Below are 27,714 nucleotides of genomic sequence, written 5' to 3' on the forward strand. Positions count from 1 at the left end.
GAACATTCAATAGGCATTTAACGCAAATGATGAAGTTTAAATAGTTTTCACTATGGAGTGAAATTTTCATTGAATGTCGATGTACCTACGTGTGTTTATCGTCCATGAGCACATAATAAAAGATCGCGAAATAATGCATGCATTATTTGTTTTGCCAGAAAGCAATCATTTTTCCACTCAATCCATTCTTAAAATTAAATTCTCCTCCAATAGAAAAACAATAACGGCGACTGAATTGAAAACAATACTAGTGTTCATTTTTATCTAAATAATATTTTATCATCATTTGTGCAAGGTATTTTTCCTCCACGTAGTTTGTATTTATATTTTAATTAGAAAAAGTCTAAATAATCCTATTTTGACTGAATGTATTCCGTCTACGATACTTCGAAAATAATTCCAGTAATAAATATTTTGTTAACATGACTCGTACGATGACAGCATAGTCAGATAATCTGACTCAGATTCAAAATTAGTCGCCACTAACAAAATCTGACAGCACTTGATACCTTGACATCTTGGCTAAAGATTGGTAAGAGTTTTCTCGCCTACTTAAGTTCCAGGTATTTTTGTTCTGATATGTATTTCCAATAAAATGAGATGTGTCAGTTTCGTCAAAGTCCTAGATATGAATTTGACTCGGAAAAATTCTATGGACATTGTAATAGAATAGAGAAAAAATATGCCCTGGGTAATGGAAAAAGAAAAGCATGACCTCTCCGATTTTCACAATTTTTGGAAACCAAAACGTACACGAAAAACCAGGAGCTGATTTCTTATTCGTTTCCTCGCCTTAAAAGGCCGTAAAATCCATTTATGAGAGGAAAAAGAGCGGGATGACTTCCGAGAGGGAAAGAACTTATAGAGGGGGAGAAGTATGGGGTAAGAAAGATGATAGAACGAAAGAGCCAGAAAGGAAAAGAAAGAGGAGGCCTGAATTAATAGGGTACACGCCGATAAAATAAAAAAGAAGCGCGAAAAATTATTTGACGCCCCCCTTACCCTCTCCTCACACCCTCATAATAGGAATCTCACACTCTGCGATTCCTCTCTCCCCACTGCCATTGTAATACCCATTCCTTGACTACCCACCCACCCAGACAACCTCACACACCATTCCACCAATCCCACCTCTATTTCCATTATTTCCCTTTCTCGCCACTCGAACTTATTTTTCCCGCCCTTTCCTCCTCCTTGCCTTCCTTAACGAGGCGTCAAATCAGATCCAGGCTTCCTTATAGACACTCGATTCACACCCCACTCAAACCTCCTCCCAAACCCTTTTCTGAAGTTGGTACCGCGCCGCCTCCTCCAGCCCTTCTCCGTCTTTTTTTTTTTTTGCTCCTCTTCCTTTGTTTTCTTCTCGATTTCAATTGCCGTGACCGCCATCCTCTTTCGTTTCCTCCCAAAATCCAAGATCTCGTAACTTCCCCACTCCCATATCTCCTCGTAAAATCGCTTCTCCACAGCTACCACGCACTCTTTTTGTCCTGCCTGTCCTTCCCTTTGACAGATTATTCATTCACGAAACGATGAGAATTAGCGATAAATTTCACGATATGGTGACGCACAAGAGCATTTTTCGCATCACCAAAAGAAATTTCTTAACTAAAGACGAGATTTCAAGAAGCGAATATTACTACGACAAACTTTATAAAAGGCTGATTATAATCATGTTTATTGAGCCATTACCGACCAAGATTTCTCCGATTGCTGACCACATGATAAATTGAGCTATTAAGCTTGAATTAATGCGGTATACGCCGATAAAAGAAAAGAAGCGGGAAATATTCTGGTGACGCATAGCCAAAAGAATCACCGAAAGAAAATTCTTGACTAAAGGCGACATTTTAAGAAGCTAATATTGATATTTCTTATTTTAAAAAGGACTGATTAAAATCATTTTTACTAAGCCATTACCGGCCAAGATTTCTCGGATTGCTGACAACATGATAATCCGATTTATTTCACACAAAATCTGCGAGAGAATGTACTTTAGTTCACCATGACCACTTGCTTAGTTCAGACCATAAAGTTCGTAGTATTGGCCGAAAAATACTCACAATTCAAAAGTATGGATAATACGAATTAATCCCAAATACACGAAATTACGGCCAAAATCTCCGACTGCCTCTCGAAGTTGGTGAAATCGTACGGTGAAAGACTAACACATTTACTATCTTACGGGTCATTTTCCATTTTATACTGACAATAGCCTAATTTTTTACCGCCAATTCATCTTTTAGAATAATTTTCTATCCGACAATGTTAATGAACCGATTGAATGCACAATTCTGAAATAGTTTCTAAATCAAATAAGTATTTACTCTGACAATATACACCACTACCACATAATAAATAAAAGAAAATATGGGAAATACAGAGAATTTTAGTTGTTCGGACAAAAAGACACGCCTTAAACGAATTCCGTATGCATATCTTTTTTTAGTTTCCCTAAGCCCACACTTGACGGGTTTTTCTGCGGATCCAAATGGAAAGGCAGATAGTAAAAATTGATCCTATTGTGGTTGCAGCAAAAGAAAATACCTTAACTAAACCAAAACGGTAGTGGGATTCTAATCGTGGAATATACACCGACATGACGCGAAGGGCTGCCTGAGAATCTAATTCGCCTTCACCAGAGGGTCACACTCCAACCATAACTCCGTCTTCTCTCTATCTACCTCCACCCTAAAAAATCTTCCATTCATAAATCATCATTTGTTTACTCGTTTTTCCCATTTCCCCTTTTCCCGCATGTCCGTAACCAGAACCATAAAGTTAGGTGCGATCTTTCTCCCGCGAAGAAGCCACGTGATATCACATCCAAATCAGCTTTTCTAGAGTTTTCCTTTCTCGCGAATGAACCATTTAGATCATTCATCCCACTCCCTAAAAAATCCCTCTTTATATCATTCGTTGGCATAGCCATGCCCTTGATATAATCGTTAAAATTTCAAGCCCTCTCCCTCTCACCTTCCTTCAGCATATAAGCATTCAGCTGATTCAGCAGCATCAACAACGGCTAAGTTAAGAGTGACCGGCCCACTAAGACCTGTTTAAGAGCCATTTATATTTTTCGCATCACCATTCACCCTCAATCCATTGCAGTTTCCAACGTTAATTTAGAAAACTTTCACAAATCAAGGCAAAAACTTCACAAAACCTTACCAGCAAAGCAATTCGCATGTTTTACCAAAAGAGCAATAAAATACAGGTTTCCTCCCTGAAATCGAGTTGGTAGACACCATTCAAAATTTACATATTGGCATGGAGTACAGTTTTCCAAGTTTTCGCCCGAGACGATGTGAATAAAACCAAAGGCAAACATGAACATTCTAAGCATAATTTCAATTCCGGGATAATATTTTAGCTCCAATTAATAGGCTAAACTTGGTTTTCAGTTCCTACGACATAGCTAACATTCAAAATTAGTAAATACTAATTTTGGCTACATTCATGTTGTTATGCTCACATCATTTCAAAAAAAATCTCCAAAATTAAAGAAAAAGGGACTTGTGTCAGATAAAAACTGCGCCATGCACAAAGCATATTAGCTTAGTCCACTATAAAAGCCTTTCAACACGATAGTGGTCTATTAAAAATTTTATGCTATTTAACATAATGTCATACATATGAAATAAATGCTTTCATCAAGCTGAATAAATATGAATACCAGCAAAAAATTCCAGCACCTTACCTCATTATAAGACCTTAGCCGTCACCCCTTACAAGAAAAGCAAAAGTAGGATGCCAGAGACATCTGTCCAAGCCTAAAGCTAACTATCTTCAGCGGTTGGCTATACGCAAGAAATTCAAAAGAATCTTCTCAACATACATTTTTTTCATACATAATACCATACCCAGTGCTCACTTATTTAGTAATTTGCGAGCCATGTTCTCAAACTCCTTAAATTATATTAGCAATCCCTTCAATAACTTTGGATCAATAATTTAACCTGAGTTTGAAATGATAATTTAATAATGAAAAATTTAGCATAACCAAGAGCTAAAAAATTCTTCAAGCACAAAATACGTATTGTGGCAATAGTTCTCACCAAATTGAAGAAATACAATGATTTTTGGAAAATAATTGGAATTAAAGTTTATTCATATGAAGTGATAAAACATTATCATATCCTAAAAAATCTACTCAATAATAAAGTTTAAAAATAAAAGTTTTTAAATAGAGGGAAGATCACAATTGATGCATAAAATATTCTTGATACCAATCAATCGCCCCAAAACTAAAATATCATTTAAAACCTGTACAGTACAAGCTAAAACACAGCCAAAATAAATAATAAAATACCAAAGATATACTCAAATATCAATAAATGAAGTAAATCTTCTGCTAATCTCTCGCTAAAGTAATGTTTCTGAATGTTCGGTAAGCGTATTGGCCTAACCCTTACAAATCCTCAAACGGAATCGCGTTGAGATCCTACAAGGTGCGCAACCCTCAATGCGAAGAAATGTTAATCCTGCTCAAAAACTCTACTAAGAGAAGGATGGATAGGACAACACATAAGAAAGCAATTTCAGGTACACATTTCATATGATTGAAAAATCATAGTATCTTCTTTAGGTTGATATATAACTGTTGCAGCCAGGGGCAACGCCAGAACAGTGTGTTGAAGGGGGGGTGGGGGGGGGGAAGGCACGACCCCCAACATCATCTTGGAGAGGTCCAGGGGGTGGAGCATGTGAAAATTTGGAGAGGTCCAGGGGGTGGAGCATGTGAAAATTTTCAACCCTATCACATTTTATGCTTTTAGACACTTAAAATAATACCCTCGGGAAGCCGATTCCCAAAAACATGCACAAAGCCATGGTTAACAGGGTTGCTTCATAAAATTAGCCGTCAATATTAGTTTTGCTTCCTACTACTGGTGGAGTAAATTTTTTTTGGGTGTTTTATAGGATAATATTTTTCCACTAAAATAAATTTTTGGGAGGGGGGCCCCCTTCCAAATGCCCCTAAGGTCCCCTACTGGTTACACCACTAGTTGTAGTAGTTAAGACAATGATGGGCATGAGCAGTGGTGTCGCCATATGGTAGTGAGGGGTGGTGTCCACCTCCGGAACACTTTGAAAGAGACTACACACTGGGTTTGCTGTGGGTGGCACTGAGGATAGCAAGGCACGAAACTCACTGTGCAGTACAGGATTCATTCCTCTTCCGGTATCCTGAACCAGTTCACAGTTATGAAAAAAACAGTTCACTACTTAGGTGCACTGGTTCAGTTGACCAAAATAGCTTTTTCTAATGGACCCTTCTTTTCCTGAATCTTTCTTTGGCAAAGTTCTAAGAAAAATTCAATTCCAGGGAGAAAATTTTGGACAAGTGATACATTGTTATTTGTTTTAGGTTTTCAGCAGGATGAGAACCGCTAAACAAACATCGCCTTTACTTATCTCCTTGAACCCCAGTGGCTGAAGTGCAATTATTAATTGTGTACAGAGAGCAGTTTTTGGGTGTTCTCACTAGGAGCAATTATAATATAAGATCTAGTTGTCTTTTTCAGCAGGCATTTGCTCTGCAATCAGATGAGAAGTCTATTACAAGAGGTGGCAGGGAGCTATAGAGCTGAGAGAACACAAATTATAATCCAACACACAGGCCAGTTTTTTGAGACACCTTGCTGCCTTGTAATTTGAAATTAACCTTAAATGCAGTAATAGACTTCAGAAGTAATCTGTAATATCTGCATCAACTACATAATTTTGTTCCACATTTATATCCTTTCATTGGAGTTCTCAAACTACATGTTTAACGTTAGCTTCCGTGCTCGCAGATAAAATATTTGTCACATACTGGTCGAAATTATATATAAATGTGTAAATGCTTTATCAATGAAAACAGTGGTTATCTAAATTTGTCCCCATTGATGGTTAATTTACCTGAAATTTTACTGTGAATGCTGGTTCCAATTACCATATTTCTCCTAATATAGTCCCCCTCTGAATGTAGTCCTCTCCTCATTTTGAGGCAACAGTTTTGGAAAAAAAAATTAAAAATGCATTAGAATGTATTCCCCCTTTACTTTTACCACGGACATTTTTGGAAAAAAAGGAGGGACTATATTTAGATAAATACAGTGAAACCTCGATATAACGACACCCCACGGTGCACTAATAAACACTCGCTATAGCGAATTGTCGCTTTACCGGAGGTGGAGCAAATAATAGCCAATATATCTGTTGCAAACAGATATACAGGAACAGGAGTGGTGCGGCGACAGATAAACATCTATCCCATAAACGTAAGCATAAATCCAGACGAAAGGCGATGTTTTTTTGCATCACTAAATTTCCTTACTCAAATAACGACTAACTATTCAAACAATTTATAAGCGCCGCACTGAATGAAAATCATGCAAAGCATTGTTTCGTCATCATTATATTTATCGAACGACAGTTTACCACATAAATTTGAGTCTGAGCACTCCATTAACTTCATTTCTCACAGATCACTAGCAATTACAGAGGTTAAGGAGTCTTCATGAAAGTCTTCCGGCGCTGAAACCCTCGCTATGGCGAGAGCCAGCACCGAAAGGGTCTCGTAAAAACGAATTCTTTAACACTCTTATTATAGGGTCAATTGACGGTGCATCGGCTATCTCTCGTAATAGCGGGGGTGTCGCTATAGCCCGTACTCGCTTTAACGAGGTTCCACTGTATGGTACTCTACTGATCAAAGCAAATATTAGCGCAAAGGTGAACATAATAAACCTAATACAGTAGAATCTTGTAGAGTACATCTTTCAACAATTCCTCAAAAGAATGACTTTTGGCCAGCATATTTCTATTTGAGACCATAGTGAAGAGAGCGGGAAAGATGAGGTGAGTACACCTGGGAAGGGGTGGGCAGTATATGCAATGCATGGTCATTCAAAAACGCGTAGTAGAGGCTCTACCGTATATGTAATGACCAAATTGTGAGGGACGCAGAGGAGTCAAAGTAGGTGGCCAAGTGATGAAAGAAACTATATTACCATGCACAAGTAAGAATTTTATCAGTCTCCAAGAATTATAATAGGCCTCAAACAAGCAAAGAGCTAAAAAGAACACAAAGATTTAATGGCAGCAATGGTAAATACCTGACCACGTCAATGACTATATGCATCAGAAATATAGTCAGCACGAAAGGAGATCAATTGAAGGCTGCAGGCATTCAAATAGAGGTATATAAAAGAATGGAAAACGAAGTATGGACAGAAAGAAATGAAGATTAAATAAAAATGATTGTGCGAGAAGTATTACATATATGTATTATTATTTCTCCTTGTATATTAAGAGGAGAAACATAAGGAAAAGATAAATACATTAAAAGTAACAGCAAGACCTTGGTTCAAAAATGGTGATGGAAAACATAATCTACAGTCAACATATTTCTCCAACATTTCATGGAAAACAATAAAAAATGAAATCGTGATGTACACTGAAAACCTTAGCCACTCACTTTTTGACTCGCCACTTGCTCACCTTTTACACAAATGATGTGCTAAAAAGTCATTATAAAATATATACTCTCATTCTAATATAAACACCAATTAACATTTTTATTATATTTTCATGTAAAGCATTTGATTATAAATATTCTGATTATAAAATATATTTATACATTGAACAAATTAAAGCCTCATATCATGACAAATCCACATTTCTGGTAAGTTAATTCATTAAGTCTCAATGCACATCAACCACATCCTCCACCAGAGCAGCAACTCTTCTTTGGGGGCCTGTAGCCAGATGATCCTCCAGAGCCCATCAGAGGATTGTAATCTTCAATGAAAGAAAGAAAAGGTATCAACAAATTTAGAATTCACACCATCAATCTATTTTTAATAATGACATGCATCTGAAAAAAGTTATACATATTACATCAATAACTCAAGAAACAGAAGGAAATATTACGGAAATATTATTATATTGAGCTACGTCTTCCACGAATCCTTCCCTCTTCTCTCTGCTTGGCTTTCCCCATTACTACTGAAAACAGTTTTACAACATGCAGCTGTGAATAAGTGTTGAAACTATCTCATGCACTTCAAAGATTGCTGTCCGAAAGCCAAGCAGGAGAGAGAGGGAATTTTCAGGGGGGGCCCCGGGCCCTATAAATATATATTCGCAAACTAAGCGAATAGGCTATCAGTTAGATAGGGTCACGGAAGTATTCACTCGAACACCACAGATTTTGATGAAATCGTGAGAGGAGATATGATCGAATATCGAATGGACGTTGGAGGGGTTTTACATCTAGCAGTGTAATAGTAAGCGAGACAGAATGATTCCTTTGACGAAGTGCTACAGCCTTCTGCAATACGGTACTGGGACATTTTCAAATTTGAGAGAAAATATCGCCGATGGTCTTTTGTCGGAAGACATGATACTGAGCCACTTTTTGAAACTTTCTGCATTCCATTTAATAAGGCAAGGAAATATTACCCATGAATTAGTTCCACGCTGAAAATTTGATGCGAAAGCGGAGACGCATTTATGGTAATAGGAGTTTTTGGTTTGGAGTTTCATACTTCAGGAATAAAGGACATAGAAGACGTAAAAGTTTGCTAACAACAACATGCGAAAAAATATAGAAAAGAATTCACATTTGTTTAAATAAAAGCTGGTAGCAATTTTCTGCAACATCTTAATGCGTACAACGCGTTTCGGCTCACAGAGCCATCATCTGGCACAAGACACTCTCTAAAATATAAACATCACCTTTTTGCCTTTGAAAAAGGGGTTGGGGAATATTTGACATGTTTGAAGAAGGGATGGGAAACAGGCGTACACACTGGAGACAGTGAGAAAAGATACCAGTGAAGAGGTATGGGAAATCCAAGGTGGGAAGAGGACTCTAGACTTAACTGTAGAATAACTGGGAGATTGAGAGGAGTAAAAAGGGGGTAGGTTAAAAAGAGAGGCGGTGTGTCATTAGAAATGGAGAGGTGGGAATAAGAAGTGAAGCAGGAAAGAGGCGGGGGAGAGAATTAGCTGAAGGGTAGCTGAGAAAGGAGTGAGAATTAACAGGATTTCCCAGAAGGGAATGCAGGCGGAAGAAAATGGTCTACGGAATACGGAGAGAGGTGGGCGGACGGAAATACTCTGTGGAGGTTGGGGTCAGTTAAGGAGTGGGTGAAGAAAGAATTTGACCATTTGTTTTCGGGAAGGGGATGCTAAGGATAGGAGAGTGGGTGACAAACACTAACTCATTCATGAGAATATTTGTATCAATTTGTACTATTTCAAATTACTAGTAGTAGCATGCCGAATGAAAATGAAAAAGCAGGAGCAATTTCCACAATTTTACATTTATTAATACGACCGGTTTCGCTTTTCAGCATCATCAGGTACAAAAATATCAAGTGCGCTGTGCTTAAATAGGAAGGTAGGAGGCACTTGATATTTTTGTACCTGATGATGCTGAAAAGCGAAACCGGTCGTATTAATAAATGTAAAATTGTGGAAATTGCTCCTGCTTTTTCATTTTCATTATGTCACGTTTCCACTCCATCTCGCCTGAAACCTCAGACTATATTAGTAGCATGCCATCAGCAGACCAAGAGACAGAGGAGGAAGAAGATGACAGCTCAAGTGGTTCGTAATTTGTCTAGGATAACACAGTGGAAGTTAAAGATGTTTTAACTTTGGAACATTGCTCAATCGTTTACTTCGCCGGATATCTCCATAAGAGACTCTTGGCAAAAAGTGGATGCATTAACTGCAAGAAAAAATTTTCTGGGAAGAAAACAATTGAGGTGTCAAATATTAATCATGAAAAGAACATTCCCAGGAATAACCAAGGATGTTGAGGATTTGCTGTGCCCATCAAAGAGGTTTATCAGAATTTTTAAAAAAGCTCTTTTTTTACAAATTTTCAGATATCAATTTAGTGATAAACCTGTTAAAGGAAATTGAGAAAGTCGATGCTTTCAAAAGCAGAGAGTTTCCTTAAGTTAGAGATGGAATATGAGCCTGAGGTTTGTAATGAACATTTAATATTCACTCTAAATTTACTTTTTCAATGTATGATAAAAAGGAGTTGTACGTGGTCGTCCCCATTTGCTTCACAGGAGAAACAAAAAAATTAATATTTTGTCAAATTTATAGTAAATACATGCAACTGAATCTTAATACGTGAGTATGAAAAACTCATTTTAATTATCAATTCGTTTCAGAATTTCGATATAAACAAGCCCTGACCCCAGCATTTACTCAGTAATAACCTGATGAGAACAAAAGGAAGAGTCTCTTTAGAAGTACTGTAGAAGTAAGTATGAGGAGCTCATGGCAATCAATGAATCAAAGGATTAAATGTATTCATCTAAGATGTGTCCTATATCAGCTATTCATGGCCTACATTGCTTGCAATGAATATCATGTGAATGTAATATTTTCTTGTGCATTCATTCACAAATGGTTTGAATTTTTAAGATCTGAAAGTCTGCTCACCATGTATGGAGAAATACATTACGAATTAATATCTCTTAATAGCTAATTTATAACAACAATTTTTAATCAACAGTTACTTTATTGAAGGCACCTGGTTTTCTGATTTTGACACCGAAAACCAACCTTTACCACTCGTTAGTACATATTACATCGCATTTAGTGCTAACGAGTGTTATCTTAATCCCAGACGCGTATTGCATCGCTTTTGTATACACCTACTTGTGTTTTAGCCTAGCAGTAAGTGATTAACACTCTTGATCGCGGTGCATTACAGTCATCCAGAGGAAGGCGAGGCAGTTTCAATCTAATCCATCAAATCCAGTTTCCATCAAATATTGACCTAGCATTTTTATAACGCCTGAGATTCAGATAATAGCTGGCACACTTGCATGACAGCAGCCCATCGGTGTACAATTCGTCCGATAGGTCGGAAGAAAGTGCAGATCATTCCACTGGCGACTGCAGAATTTGGTTCTTGAAAACGTTTTGAACAATCAATAGCTATGAATTGCCACATTTTTCTAATGCCGTGACAACTTACAATCGGAACATACTAAAAATACTCCATTTGATATTGCTGTATAAATGGTCACCACGTAAAATGTATCTTTGGATATTTCGTTTATCGGTCCCTGGCAGAAGAGATTCATATCCCGATGGCAAAAATTTAACCAATGAGTGAACCTGGGCCCAGTTGCAGCTGCTATTTCTTTTACTTTTCAGAACCTCTACTAAATGTAAACTGACTTACGCTTAAAACAAAACTTTTCTCAAATGACAATGCGCCTTGTTATTGACGAGATGACGATTATCACAACTATGATCAAAATAAGGTCTCAAGGAAAGACAAAATCATGCATTAGATGATCCCTGCCCTAGGCAAGACCCGAAGTTTAAGTAGAGCCGATAGAACCCATTTCATTTTCCACGTGGTCACAGAATGGGCCATTACTCATCCCGCTATTATGCAAACAAATCAAGGTCACCAACGTACCCTTATTCCCAAAAATATAATGCTACTGCTGATGCATACCTCTTGTGTTTGTTTGCAGCGGTGCTCTTAAGAATTGATAACCAAATACTTTGAAAGCTTTAGTTACCTACTGTGGTGAAGAGGCTATGACCGTTAGCAAAAGGCAAACAGTGCAGGGCCATTTCATCTCAAATCAGGCAGACGGTGCAAAATCATGTCAGGTGACCATCACCGATTTCTCTGAAACTTATATATGTGAAAGCAGTATCCTTATGATGGATATTGATGCCTTTATATCAGCTCAGAACTGAACTGTCATAAAGTTACCGTCCTTTGAACATTGCGGTGTCAGGCCTCCGAGTAAAAAATGAAAATCACATAAATGCTGATTACTAAGGAACTATGGTCCATAAAGCAGTAGTTATATTGTAATTTTGAAGAGAATTCATTTATGCACATTATGGCATAACTTGCAAGTCATTTGAAGCAATAATAAACAAATAGGATTTGTTTAAACAATAAAAATTAGTCATTATTTAACAATTTATTACTAAAAAAAGGCCACCTTTTATTTCCTGTAAAATTTCTCAGCGGGTAGTTTAAATTCTCTGCTTTCAATTAAAAAAAATAAAAAAGGTAGTATTTTTATACTTTTTGTTTTAAGGCATGTCAAAGTTAGGTATGTTTTCGAATCTTTTACACCAAGATTGCATACATTCAAGGGGGAAAATGAAGTTTCATTCTACTTAGCATTCATAACAGTGAAAAGTTCATATCTGAATGATTGGTAACATCAATTGAGTGAAATAAAGTTCAATCTTGTTTACTTCCATGGCATCCAATGTGTGCAAAAACCCACTGCTACTGGCTGGAAACTGTGAATGAGTCGCAATTTGCACAGAGTATTTTTCAATGGCACTTCACATAAGTCTTCCACTTTGTGCCATGTGGAACATTTTGATGGACCGTGTGGATGCGTAAACGAGACACTAATGCTATTCTCTTCTAAACACACTGCAGTGATTTTAGAAATTCACCAGGTTTTTCGGAAACACACAATGAAGTCATTCATGGTGAGATTTTGAGTACAGGTGCTCCTTTCACCTAATTATTTTTTTGTCTAAATCGATCTTGTTAACATGTGTAAAATGCAAGTTTCATATTAGGAAAGAATTTACTTACTTAAAGAAAGTGATGTGAAACATGTACATCGTGAGAAAATAATATCTCCACAGCAATTTCTATTTTATTGTAATATTCTGGCACTTAATGTTGTAAATAACATTTACACTTCACCAAAGTGAGGTAATTCCTCACTGAAGTTCTGAAGCACACTACGCAAAATGTATTTCATTCGATATGTTGATTGTTCAATGAAGTGATGAACATTATTAAGATTTATATTGTCTCCTAAAGCGAAAAAATCTTCCCTCACGGAAAAGCTCTTCCTTGTCAGAAGAAAAGCCTCACCTTGCCAACCTATCTAATGGCAAAACCGTCTCCTTGGGAGGTGGGAGCTTTCAGCGCAGACTCAGACCAGTAAGGAAAGCCTGATGACATGCGACCATTAAAAATTCATACTCCGATTGTAATCGAGATAAAGGTACAATTCTTTCACCAAAAATAAATTTATAGTTTTATCCGAATTTCATATGCAGTATGTATGGACCTATGTCGTAAGATACGAAAGATTTTTACCCAACAAAATTTCAAATTTTTGGTCCAAAAAATATATAAACACACATAACAATGTTGAAACGGAGTTATTAACAAATTTAAGTTTACCAGTATGGAAACATATGCACAGTAAACGTTTCCTGCAAGTTTCAGCTTAATACTAAGAACAGTCTGCCGGCAAATGGATTAGGAATATAAACTCGGAAAAGTCAAGTTACTAGCCGAAATTCGAGGAAATACTTTTCATAACAATTGTTATAAACAAAATCGAATAACTATTATCTCCACAAAACATAGCGACCCTTTCTGCTTCAGAATATATTTTTAGACTTGTGGAACGAGCAAATTAAAAAAAAAAAATTGCAAAATATTGTTCCTCGCCATCTGATAATTGTTCCAGAGCTACAACAAAACTGTATACGATTTTTGTACGTGCAGTGAGCCCTGTATATATACTTACTCTATGCCCCTTCCCACCCCTTTCATTTCCTGCTCGGATTCCTTATTTTGGCCATTTTCAAAGGCTGGTGGAGAGCCATCACTACGGCAAAACAAGTGAACGAAGACAATGGCCATTTGGTAACACAGCTAACTTACTCACAAAGGGTACACCACAGAGGTCTGAAAGCGACTTAATTTCCCGGAGGCCAGACCCCGCCTATAGTATTTTGGTTGGTTTTCAGGAAGTCACGTGCCCTCTGCCCACACACCCTAAAAAACTTGGGACTACCTCCCAGTCGCAAAGATATTTAAAATAAATACATATATGTACATCAACATCCGCCACAGTCCAGTAGCTAAAGTGCACGACTCCTGAGTGGGGGGAGCCCAGATCGAGGTTCTCAAGACGCTGTTTTTACTCATGCAGCCATTTTTCATTCTCACAACACAAAAAAGTCTAAAATAATATTTCATTATTATAGAAATATGTACCATTTTTTGCTTAAAAAACATGTTATTTAAAAAGAAGAAAAGAATGGCCTATGGTCTAATAAATTATCGACAATTTCTCATATGTTTGATTGGAAAGTAACAGAAATTTTTAGATGAACATTTCAGATAACCAAAAATATTAAAAATGTGGTGCACACGTAATGTTATACAATTCATCCTTGCTGGTAAATAGATATCATCCTTGTCTCTCATCAAAAGTGATTATGTACATATAACCTTACATGCACACCACGTTTTTCATTTTTGATATCTGAAATATTCTTCTAAAATTTATTTCCACTTTCTCATCAAACATTTGAAATTTTCAATTACTTAAGAGGCCACTATATTCTTCTTTTTCGGAAAAAATGATATTTTTATAAGTTGGGAGCCATGTGCCAGCCGATACATTTCCAGTGGTTGATTAATGTGGATCTCAAAGGAGGGCATCACTGCCAGCCTGAGGAGATGAGAAAGTTCCAGATATCCAAGCATAAAAAAGGCTGCACCTCGAAAACAGGGGAAGGACTACTGACACTTCGCTTGCAATTTGACTTATGTAACTTATGGGAAATAAAATGTGACTTGAACTGAAAGTTGGTGTTTTGTTATAGGAGTTAACACTGCAATATTATTTATACATTGCAAACAAAATCCACACCAGAGTCCCTAAAAATTGTTACAACACTTTCAAATAATCATATGTGCACCAAAATTTCTTAAAAAGTTGAGATAAGGTCTAAGACTAAGATAAAAAAATGTTATCAATGAAAAATATGCCGACATTTTTCTGTACTTTTTTGTGCCACTCATTGAATTATTCTTCAAAATTATTATGTTTTCCATAATTTGCCAACTTCATTATAGTTTATGCTTGATTCAAGCAAGATTTAGATGAGCATTAATAATAAAAAACTATTGGTAGCTGACCACTGAAAAATATCAAAATTAAATAATACATAGTACAGTGGAACCTCGTTAAAGCGAGTATGGGCTATAGCGAGACCCCCGTTATTACGAGAGATAGCCGATGCACCGTCAATTGACCCTATAATAAGCGTGTTAAAAAATTCGTTTTTACGAGGCCCTTTTGGTGTTGGCTCTCGCCATAGCGAGGGTTTCATCGCCGGAAAAACTTACATCAAGACTTCTTAATCTCTGTAATTGCTAGCGATCTGTTAAAAATGAAGTAAATGGAGTGCTCAGTCTCAAATTTATGTGGTAAACTGTTGTTTGATAAATAAGTAGTTAATTTTGGTGAAAATATTGTGGCATTAGCATTCATGAATGCTTGATCTTCTTTTGTTCCTTGGGCGGCATAAAGCAGTCGTCAGCATACCCGCACATCCATGAGTTGCATGAATAGAAAGCATTTGATGGCAGACACCATGGCCAAGAAAACACCAAACAATTAGTCGTTGTTTGAGTAAGGAAATTTAGTGATGCAAATAAACATCACCTTTCATCTGGATTTATGCTTATGTTTATCAGATAGAAATTTATAGGTCACCGCACCACTCTGTTCCTGTATAACTGTTCGCAACAGGTATACATATTGGCTATTATTTGCCCCACCTCCGGTAAAGCGACAATTCGCTATAACGAGTGTTTATTGGTGCACCGTGGGGTGTCGTTTTATCGAGGTTGCACTGTACACTAATCAAATCTTTAAATTACCAGGCCTTAAGCTAGAATTAGACTGACTTTGACTGGAATTACCGGAGTCACTCTCTTTGGGCTTCATTTTAGATCTATAACCTAGTCCTTTTTCATGCCTTTCCCAATCAGCAATTCTTTCAAGACGATTTGCCTCAGCAATCTGCAATTAAAAAAGACATTTGATGAAGGATCATAACTATTTCAAATTTCAATTCAAAGCCCAAAAAAATCCAAGCTTCAAGTGAGCCCCAAAACTTAAACGGAAAATTTTGACATGCAGAATATCCGTATAACTGTCCATGAATTTCATATCATGGATAAATGGCATCCTTTAGTCAAGGCTTTGCTGCCTATTATACAGCAAAGGTTGCCTTTTGATTGGAAGGTTTCTTCACTTCAGACAATTCTCAAGAATATTAGTTTTAGGTAAGTTTTATAACAATAATGAGTGCAATTCACCTAGCTTTATCATGCATTATTATTGTGGATTACACTGATTGCACAAAATTTTCCCATTTCTTTACATGGCCCTAAGCAGCCAATAATAAAGTCATTCTATGTGATGAGGATGATACTCATTTAAAACGGATTGAGTATCTCTGGAGGATAACCCAATTTCATGAAGATCAGAGAAACATTGTGAGGACCGATGAAACATACATCACTCCACTCACAGCATTCCATCAATGTGGACAATGGGAGGAGGACTGAGATGCCCAATTTCTGAAGGACAAAGAAGTTTAGTAATCACTATTTTAAATTAAATGAATCTTTATCCGTATTATGTATACTGTAGCTATGGAAATAAGCTCATTCATAATGGTATGTGCTGGTAATATATTTTTCCAGGTGAATAGTTGGGATTCATCCTCAATGGCTAACTGCAATTCAAATCTAGAATATCAACAATTAAAATCTAGATAGAGGAATTGAGGTCAGGGGATTATCATGGAGACATGAATGCCCAAAACTATTTTAAATGGCTGGAGAATCATTTAAACTTTTATCTACGGAGGCCGTGTTTTCACGGCTTGAATTTTCCGATGCTAAAGGGGGAAGGCCGTGTTTTCACGCCTTGAATTTTTTGATGCATAAGGCCAAAGGCCATGTTTTCACGGCTTTGCAGTCAAGCTTGCCAAGTGGGTCCCAAGCGCCATTAGGATGCCTAGGCACGAGAAGTCCAACCCTTTCCTATTGTCCGTGTGGGGATTATCTCGGCCCATTCCGGCACTTAAGTGTCCCACTCAAGGAAGGTGCTCATGGTCACTTATTTGTTTATAAGTTAGAATAACTGAAAACCTACATGTTGCATTTATTGAAAATCAATGCCAAGAATTACATACTGGATGTTCTGCTGATCGGTTCCAAATTTTAAACGGAACTCTAGCATTCATATTAACGGAGTTCATCATCACCAAGAACAAATTTTGGAGACGCTAAGGTTACATGTTTAATTGTTATTTTAAAACCTTACCAGCAAATTTATATGAGCAATATTGTAATGATTTACATCTAAAGATATATGTTACTCTGTTGGCCACATTCTAAGTGTACGTTTGCGGTGAACTTCGATAAAATATCCGATTTATCTCCTATGAAAAAAACACTCGTAATTTAATAAAATATGATTCTCTCAGTTCTTTGCTGTGAGCCAAAATTACAGCGACTATTTTTAATAACCTCTTATCAACCTTTGAATACAAATGTATTATAAATGAATTTCGCTATAAATGCTATTTAATGCATATCCTAAAAATTCGTAAATTTAATGTACAAATAAGGTATGTTTTATGTAGACACAGTTTGTGAGAAGCATTCCATACCATTGCAGGAAAGAGAACTGCTCTACCCAGGTAATTACTCTCATATCTTGGTTCTCTGGTCAGGATCCATTAAGGTGGTCTGCCCTGAGCACCTCACGGGCTTACTTTGGGACACATTAGTGCATTAATGTTTTCTTGGAAAAACTTATTACCCTCCAACTGGCACACCCAAGAGTAGATTGGAGCAAATATCCTCCTATCCCAAGTGTTTTGTATTTTTTCTTATTCTGTGTGTAATATGAATTTATATTTATCTAAGTGAAATTGCTTAATAAATATAATTTAGCCATTTCAAACAACAAATTTGTAAGATTCAAGTAGTTTTATGAGAATTTTTCAGGAAAATATTCTTCTAAAAAAAATTCGAAATGTTTCATTCCCATGTTTTCAGAGAACTCGTGGAGAGCAGACGCGAATGAGGAGAGTGTGGATTTGGGCATCATGGATCTAAAATATGTTAATATCATAAATCGTAAATACCTAGAAGTATGCTAGGAACATTGAAAGATTTAATTCCCTTTAAAGTATTTGTTGGTCTATGATGTAATGCCCTTTTACTGAAAACCCTAAAAATAACCGTAGAACTTTGTTTAAAAGTTCTACAGGCATTGAAAAATGAAAGGTATACATTGATGAACTGACATTTGCTGCAATAGTAACAATTTAAAAAAATTAAAATTGCACTAGTAACAATAAACTGACTGCAAAAGTATGGCGTGATGGGCTGCCTTCAGGAAAAGGGTCGAGGATTATATTTGCCCAGTTGCCGAGGAAAGGGTCCGGCACCCCGCTAGGTAAGGTCATTAAGTGGAGGAAGTGACTACCTGGACAATTCCTTGCCGAGAAACAACTCCGTACAGGGCGAAAAAGAAATGCTCAAAGCCTTCGTACAGCCAAAAGCAACTTCCCGTGAAGGAGCCCGGCGCAAAAGGTTAATCTAAAATTTTCCGGAAATATCAACAATGTTACTGTAATACACAGAAATGGAGAAGATGCTAAGTACGAGATCTAAGGGTCCAATTCATAGATGGCACTTTAGGCTAAAGTACATATTAGATAGACTATTGCCTGCTTTCTACGTTTCACAAATGCCCCTTAACCCTTGGAGGACCAAGGGAGGGCTAAAAAATGTCCACCTTTTTATTTTTTCAATATTTTAAGTACTCATTCACCCAATACATATTAATAACTTCGTTATATTGTCAAATATAGGTTTAAAAAGATAAATACATCTTGATGTATATGGAAAATTTTGTTCATACAATGTTATGAGAGCGTAAATACGCGGTGGACATAAAGTAACCCTCCCTTGGTCCAACCTGTGACTATTTTTCGACCGAATGGAATCGTGCAATGGGACAAATAGTTTTGTTTGGCATTATAATTTATAACTTAATTAGTTTAAATTAACTATTAACGTTTATTTTAATTCAACAATAGGCTCCATATTGCATTTATGTATTTAAACTATAGGATGTAATTACTTTGATTTTATTTCACAAATTTCTACTTTACATAGTCTCAATTATTATTCTATTCTAAGAAATCAGAATTCGTAAAAATAGTTTTCAATGTATTTATCTTACATATTGATTAATTTTCTTTAAAAATTTTTAACTGCATGTTTAAATAATTACTCTCTGTTTCTATTCACTTTGCTTACTCTTATAGACTCTGCTTGGCAGAATTATAAACTGATACATTATATCGAAAAAAAGTTTCTGAATACCATTCTGAAATTCTGAATATTGAAGTCATTCCCTCTATAATACTTTCACAAAAGCCTTTTCACTGTATTTATTTTATTCATCCATGAACTGGAAAGGGCGCAAAGAGCTCTATCCAGCCATTCATGAAGCATCTTTTACAAAATGAATTTTTGCATACCCCGGAAACACTTGGTTACATATCTAATTAGACTCGCAAGAATTCGCAGTATTTTACCTTCATGTCAAACTGGAATGCCATTGATGCGAAAATATGAGTGCAACAAGAACTAGCCCACTTTCTTACCGTGATATTAGTGTTTTTAAATTTATGACACACCGGCTAATTTACTCAATACCTTCACCCTCACCCTCAGCTGCTGCATGATTTGAACTCTCGCCATTCAAGATGCAATCTGTATACAATATAATGCAATTTATACAATCAGGATACAATCCCAAAATTACCTATCATACGGTGAGCATTTACGATGCATGGCATGCTGTCTGCAAATCTCCTGTGAAATTTTGGTCCTCATGTTGACATCCTGAGGTACTATGCGGTGGCTTTTGAGTGAAAGGGTTTATATCTTTGAAAAGTTTTCCTATCTGCTTATCTACTTGACTGAGAGTGACGTGTGATGAGAATTGGAAATTACAAGTGATACAGAATAAATCAGTTATGTAGAATTGAGTGAAACTGTAGTCCATGTCAGTGAAATCAGTTCAAATAATGAAAGTAAGGCAGGTGAAGGAAGTGACTTTTGTAGGAAAAAAGGCAGCTAGGAAGATATCGAGTACGTTGCAAAAATGGCAAGGAAAAACCTGAGTGATCCTCCTTGCGTGACTAGGCTAACCATTCAAAATATATTGCGGAAAAAGCAATGTTTACTACCTGCTGGTAAGGAAAAGGATATGCGCAAGTCATTTGAAAAAATTTTAACTCTGAAATTCTTGACATGATTTTACGGCATACAAATGAAGAAGCAGAACTAACTCGAAGTCTAAAAATGATACAGTAGAACTAAAATCCTTTGTAGGAGTTTTGATATTGTTCGGTGCAAACGGTGATAGCAAGTTCGAATTGCATGACTGGTGGTTACAGAGATTTGGAAGGTCCTCCTATATTGCTGCGGAGAGTTGAAACTGATATCAGGAACTATTGCCTTATTTGATGAAAAGTCTACTCGGGGAAAGACAAAGATGAGAAGACAAAGTTGCGCTTATTTTTCGGTATTCCAAATGGTCAATGCAATATCACCCAAATATTACATTTGTGAACCCGATATGTTAGTTGATGAAATGTTATCATTGTTTAGGGGAAGGTGTAGATTTATAGTATTCATGAAACGATAACCAGGGTAGTATGGGATACTTATAAGAATGTTCACCAACTGTGATGAGAGGTATGTGCTCAACATGGAAATTATTGCCTCAGAAAATAAAGAACCATGAACAAGCAGAGGTTCAAACGAAATAGTGAACGCCTGGTGATCCCAATCAATAATTCCGGGGGAAATGTGTCAATGGGTAGATACTATAATTCTGTGGAGCCAGCAGAAGAACTTTATGGATTGACTATGGTTGGAACTACGCAGAGTAACAGGAAACTTATTCCTGAACAATCGAAGGGAACAGCTAGTCAGAAGATTTGTTCAAGTTTATTTGAATTTACAGACCCGAGATCTGGGAGTCCACCGGTGACTCTTATCATTCATCACCAAAGAGAAGCCTAAGAAAAATATCGTTTCTATATCCATACAGCATATAGAAATCTATTCATATCCGATATAAATGTCAGTAATTGTTTCAAAAATAAATGTGACGTAAATTTGCTCTACTACAACACCAAAGGAGGAGTTGATGTTATTGACCAGATGCTATGCAAGTATTCCACCAAAAGATCTACAAGAAGTTGGCCAATCTATCTTCTTTGCACTAATCGACATTGCTGCCCTAAATGGATTCTCTCGTTTTATACTCATTTTACTCGGTAAAATATCAAAAAAATTAAAAGGAGACATCATTTAGGCATATTTGTTGGGCCTTGAACTTGTGCGGCCACAATACAGTATTAGTTGGAAAAGGCAATAGGTTTACAGAACCACATTTTATTGATGATGGAAGGGGTCGCGGATAGAAAAATACAGCCGTCATATGTTGCTGTCAAAGTAATTCGCACAGGAAGTTTCCATGCGTGCAGCAACGCACTCACATCAAAAAGAGAAAAAACAAACAAATTATAAAAAACTATGATTATATGTACTTACTATATGTAACAGTTATATTTGCGGTAAACATGGCATAAAAACTAATGTATACAATACAGGCAATAATGCTACCTTATCAGAAGATTCGAGTTGATTATTCATTAGTGATTGTTTGGACCTTAGGATTGGGGTGAGTTGGGGTCGATGATGGATCTATGAGTGGAGGACTGGGTTAGGGGCCTTCGGTGGGGTCGGGGGTGGCGGCCCTAGGGTGACATGATTTAGTGCGAGGGCTGCACGCTCAGAGACAGAGACAAGGGGGCAGTGTTCGGCGTGACCACAACCGAGAAGCATCTATTCTGTGATGTGAACCTTTTCCAATTGTTAATACAGTCCACTAAGTATCTTTACGCGTTTTTCATTTCATTAAAGTTACCACCCTTGGACAAGTCGGTTTGAAGACGCCCTTAATTTTATAACTTATCGGAATGATATGGTTATTGATAAATAAACACTACGAACAATCTAGAACATAATTTTTTTAATTAGGAGACGTATTATGATTTATCATGTACTTTTAAATAAGGTAACTGAAAACGGAGAGGAAAATTTTAGGTTTATTTTGAATAATTATAAAATTGTTGTCCTGGAGTACGGTTGCTGAAAATGGACTTAAATTTGAAGTACTATGCCTTATTGTTATTTTAGATGCACAGTAATTGGTGATTTAGAAACTTAATTTTCAAATAAGGGCATGAAACCCGGCACCTCTGTGAAGAAGTTTTATCATAATTTCGATTATGATCAGTTTAAAAAGATTTGAAAATTTCAATATTTTTATTGCGATTTTATGACTTTCAGCTGGATAAACAACTTTTAAAATGTTTTAACAATGTAAAAAAAACAATTGTTGAAGATATATTCTGTTTCATGATTAGTTAAAACGAAAAAATATAAGTGGATATTTTTTGACCCTCCCTTGGTCCACGGTGTAACCGGAAAAAGGTTGGTCCTTTACGGGTTAAGAAAAAAAATGGCCGAATTGTCACTTTACCGTCCATTTTCAATAAATGGATTACAGAAGTAGATGATCTTATCAAACTCCATATACAAGGTACCTTTGTCAATAAAAAAAACCTTTTGCAGCAACTATCAGCGTACATGCAGCAGCCACACTGTCATCCAATATTTATTACCAAACACTTCTCTTATACACAATATCCTATGTTGTCACAGTCAGCTAATGAGATTTACACGTGACTTATTCCTGCTCCTGGGGCCTAAGTCTGTAACTTCGTTTTCTCCCGAGTTGGGAGAAAAGAGACTCGTGAAGCACCAGTTTCATCCAACTGAAGTCTGTAACTCGTTCCTCCCGGTAACGGAGAAAACTTTCTCCCAGTAACGGAGAAACTGTCTCTCCTGGAGAGTATCTTTCTCCCAACTGAAGTCCGTAACGCGATTTGGAGAAACTGACGTGCCCTGGACGGGAGCTTCGGAGTCACCCGCCCGGGACCCGGCGATTCATTTTCTCCATAGGAGAAAAGAGGAAAATACCAATGGCGGACCGTAGTGGGCGATCGTACTGCGGTTCTAATTGTATTCTAATATGGTTTTTTACATATTTGTGACAAAATAGAACACGAAAATGCATTCTTCAAGTTAGGCAGGCAACGTATGTAGTGTAATTTGTGACAAGAATAGAAATTTTTGTATGGCTGCATTTGCAAGGAAACTTTCGCATTTCGTTGTGTTGTTGTTTGTTTTTGTTTTGGTCATGTTACGGTGAGAGTGATAGTGAAATTCGAAGTTTGTTGGTGTTACAATAACTGGTTTAGCAATTTGTTTCAACCTATTCATTTAATTGTCTTCGCAATGTTAATGTGAAATAACGTAATCTGATTCTAAGTCGTTAGTGATGAGTAGGAAGTGAGGTGTAAAGAATCCTTTCGAATTTCAAGGAGTGCAAATTCTTTTAGTGTGTGCAAAGTGATTGGAAAACCGATTATCATGTTTTATTAGTTTTACATAATAGTGTTTTATATTTATTGTGAGCCAAGATATTTATTGAAACAGTCGATTCCGAATATAATGATTATAAGTATTAAAAAGATAGAAATGTGTGCGTTGTAGTGCTGTATGTGATATGATGAGCAATAAATATGCACAAGTAAGGGTAATTTTGCTTTGTTTTCTCTATATATACCTCCAGTAAACCATTTTCCCCATGTTTTCGCTATTCTACGCTGTCAGTATTTGAAATTTTTAAAAGTAGCGAGGCAGGTTGTTGTGTTTCCTAAACTATAACATTTTGGGAGATTGTAACATATGTTACTAATTGCTCGCACGTAGGTATTTGCAAGAATAAATATGTACCATTCACACATTTATCTTAACGTTATTTTCTTTACGATTCTTTTCTGCATAGTAAAGTTTCTCAATTTTCTTTTTCCGCTCCCACATTGTGTATTTCAGCTTTTCGAGGATAAATGCATGTAATACTGACGTTGATAGTTATGTTTTTCCATACTCATCATGCATTCACCAATGAAAGTAAGCATCCGAAGTGCAAAAAAATATGCCATATATATCATCAATGAATACAGCGGCCGTTTGTATACAAGATTACCTACATCTAAAACATAAAAATGCTTTGGTGTTACGCATTAGTCTCTCCTTTTTCAATGGTATAATATACTCTTTTAAGTGTAATGAACAAATATATCTACGATGGATTTAAATCGATTTATCCACTATCAATTATAATTTCGATGCATCAATTTCTTTTATTTGAAAGTTTAACTTTAATGATGAACGAGTAGCCCTTATTACAGGTGAGAATCGTTTGATTTCCCTCTCGTTTTTTTATTTGAAACAAAGCTTTTCTATTGGTTCTTCACGGTATCGCCGGCTTCGGATTCAATATTTTTCATACCTATCTGCTCTTCCTATCCGATACCGAGAATTAAGAGTTTTCTCCGGTAGCGGCCAGGAACTGATGTTTTCTCCGCCAAGTTACGGACTACAGTCGGGAGAAAACTACAGGAGAATACACTTTCTCCGGAGAAAGGAGAATTCAAGTTACGGACTTAGGCCCCTGGTGCACATAATTATTCTTAATATTGGCCTGCCTACATTGCTAACTTACCCTGCATTGTTGTAGCACCAACTTTTAACATTGTGTATTTTTCAGTGCTTTTTATCCCATTGTTGGGATCAGAATACGGTTAATTTTGAAATTAATGCAACGCATTGCTGTACGTATTATTTTACATCTCCTGATCCCATGTTCATCCCAACTTGATTTTTTACAATGTTGTAGATAGTAACATGAAGAATCAAATATATTTTTTTCATAAATTTTAAAGGTAACATGTTCTAAGATATTTGAGGTCAAAGTCACTGACCTTAACTGTGAGCATTCTTCTAATATGAGTAAACTGCCCAGATAGCACAAAGTAAGAGTGTTAACCGTTTCTTATGGTTTTCTTAAGGAAAAAATTGATAAGCAGCTTGTCGTAAGCTAAGGGACTTATATAAGGCAAGAGTAAGATGTTAGGGAAGATTAGGTAAGGAATGCCATCAAATATCCTGAGGCAACGTAAGTCACTTCTGTTGGAGCGCCAATGGCGGTTGAACAGCGTACTACACATGCTACGCAGCTCATCTCGACATGAATTTAAAGGCTTTCGGTGAAATTAAGCGAGTTTTTATAAGGGCTTAACAACTGATAACAGATTTCCCGGTAAATAGAAAAAAATTAATAACTGCAAGCAACCGGCTAGTGAAGATATAAAGCATGATACAAGTACTCTATCCATGCGGCGGAAAGAAAAAAAAAAGATCATTAGGGTGAACCGAACATGCAACCTACGTAGTCGAAGTCCTGTATGCTAACCACTACACCACGGCAGCTGATAATATTCTGAGGCGTAGTTACCAATTAAATATCCAATTATGTAAAAAAAACTTGTTTGGCATGTGCATGAAAAACTGAAATTATTCAAGGTCCATACATTTTAACATTTATGAATTTAAAATTATGGCTTGATAACCCGATGACTACAATACGTATATTAGATGTTCCTTCCGGCATTTTTATATTATTCTGCGTCGCTATTCTTGTGAAATTGTGTGTTTTTCTTACGACCTTCGTTTCGCCATCAGTTCATAAATGTGAATGATTTTCAAATTATGGCGGTATGATGTTATTTCTCCTCATAATATAGAGGCGCCAATAATAAAAACCTTTTTTTAATACATAAGGCCTCAATAAACACTCTGAAACGATGGGACAATAACAGCATCTATGGAAGTGCTGAAAGTTTGGCATCCATTTTGCCATTACTCTGGATGTTTGTCGCCCTGGCCGTAAGAAACCCATAACAAGCTTACTTGAGAAGCGACTTCCTTACTTCTTCCTTTCATCTTATCTCAATGACTTATAATGTGCTAGCTGGGTGTATATCATTGAAAAGCATATTTCAAGACCTTTCCAAATTTACCTATTTCACTGTTCTATAGTTATTATAACTGAAGCTACAGCCGTTTACGTCACGAGTGTAGGTAAAATTTTCTGCACATTTGAGAGGCCATTACTCTTATGTAACTAGAGATAAAATTCTGTGATTTGGTTTTTTCGTTCTCTTACCATGTGTAATGAACACACCACATTTCATGAAAATCGAAGAGGGTCAGGTTGGAAATTGTACTTTTCTGTGTTGATTTGAAATGGAATGACCCGCATGTGTAAAAGCCCTCAGAGACCACAGCCTTTCAAAAACTCCAGTTTCACCCATAACTTTAAATGGTAGTGAAAAATAAACTATTATAAATTGCCAAGATAAATTAAAATTACATGTCCACGTGAAAGGATAAAAATATTAAGTTTCGTCAAAATCTGAGCAGGTGAGTGAAGGGGCTAGATGAACTAACATGGAATGACCAAACTGTGTAAACTTATTGGAGAGATGGCTCACAACAGCAAAAGTAAGATTGAGAAACGAAGACATCAAATATGTGACGTCAAAGTACTTTGTTTTGATATCAGGAAATCAACCCTCTATAGGGAATTAATTGAGTTTAAAGGCAAATTAACGTTCATACAATACCAGAAATAGATAATTATGGCTAGAACTAATGTATCATCCATGTGATTTAAAAATTAATATTCAATGAAGTTCTTAGACAAGTCTTCTTCAAATTTCAAGCATAAAAAATGCTATAGTGACAATGCAAAAACCCAGTAATGAAATGAATAAGTGAAATTTCAAATGACAGGACTTAAATGGGCACATTTCTGCTATGCAACAAGACCATATGCCTCAAACGCTGGGAAAGTTACCTCCTTCTGCTTTTCCAGATATTGTCTGGCCTTAACTTCTAACTCTTCTTGCATTCTACGACGTGCTGCTTCCATAATTTCCTGCCTTGCTTGAAATAGCGCAGGATCTGCAAAAACAAGCAATGGGTGGATACAGCACAAATATATGACTGAATTACACCGAGGCGGAAACATTACCGCCCTCAAATAAGTGATTAAATTCACTAACCTTTATGATATTTGGCAGAATAGGCTGATTCTTCAGCGCTCTTTTTCCACCTCTCGTACATGGGTTTCACTTTTGTAGCCCATAAATAGTAAGTAATTGAACCAAATATCACAATGTACCAACCATATTCACTTAGAATAGTGAAGCCTGCAATACGTTTCAAAAATATAATACATAGCTTCCTCAAAACTTACATATTAGATAATTTTTTAATAAACATTAAAAATTACCCTTTTCCAGGAAATTTGACAAGAACTCTGGAGTTTGCTCTTCTAACGTAGGAGGATGCACATCATCCCCAATAACATCACCCATTATGATTATACAATATCGATTCCAGATTCCTAACCCAACAAAAAGTCTTTAACTATACAGAACAAGTACTTTAAAAACTTATTTTTCATGGATAACTCTTTCCCATGGACAGCACTATTTCCCCACAAGACAGCCCACGCAAAAAAACACTTCTGCGTCACGAATTGACGGACACGCTGTTCATTTGTCATACTTCGATCCAACCGCGAACGTTTGAAACAAGAGCGTACCCAGGATCATAACTAGGGGGGGCAAGCGAAGTTGTGACATTTTAGCATGGAAAAGGTGAATGAAACCAACATTTTTAGAAAATTATAGCAGCGCTTTATTGGTTTATTTCGTGGAAAAATAGTTTTATTTTAGAAACTTATCTTATACGCATCATTTTTCGTGGGTTTAAAGAAAATTTGT

General features: G+C 36.5%; 1 protein-coding gene across 3 annotated transcripts; it reads right to left on the reverse strand.

Annotated features, from left to right (window-relative positions):
- Positions 1 to 7,255: 7,255 nt before the first annotated feature.
- LOC124153483 (selenoprotein S-like) lies at positions 7,256 to 27,503 on the reverse strand. 3 transcript variants are annotated; one of them, XM_046526672.1, is made up of 5 exons: positions 27,219 to 27,503; positions 26,989 to 27,135; positions 26,781 to 26,887; positions 15,719 to 15,860; positions 7,256 to 7,788 (listed from the first exon to the last, which is right to left on the reverse strand). In XM_046526672.1, the coding sequence occupies exons 1-5, from the start codon at positions 27,301 to 27,303 to the stop codon at positions 7,703 to 7,705; spliced, it is 567 nt and encodes a 188-aa protein (XP_046382628.1). In that variant the 5' UTR covers positions 27,304 to 27,503; the 3' UTR covers positions 7,256 to 7,702. The 3 variants fall into 3 exon arrangements, with proteins under 3 accessions (XP_046382628.1, XP_046382629.1, XP_046382630.1); XM_046526673.1 differs by having other exon boundaries at positions 15,746 to 15,860; positions 27,219 to 27,497; XM_046526674.1 differs by having other exon boundaries at positions 15,761 to 15,860; positions 27,219 to 27,491.
- Positions 27,504 to 27,714: the final 211 nt, after the last annotated feature.

Source organism: Ischnura elegans, chromosome 2 (genome assembly GCF_921293095.1).
Source record: "Ischnura elegans chromosome 2, ioIscEleg1.1, whole genome shotgun sequence".
NCBI classification, from domain to species: domain Eukaryota; kingdom Metazoa; phylum Arthropoda; class Insecta; order Odonata; family Coenagrionidae; genus Ischnura; species Ischnura elegans.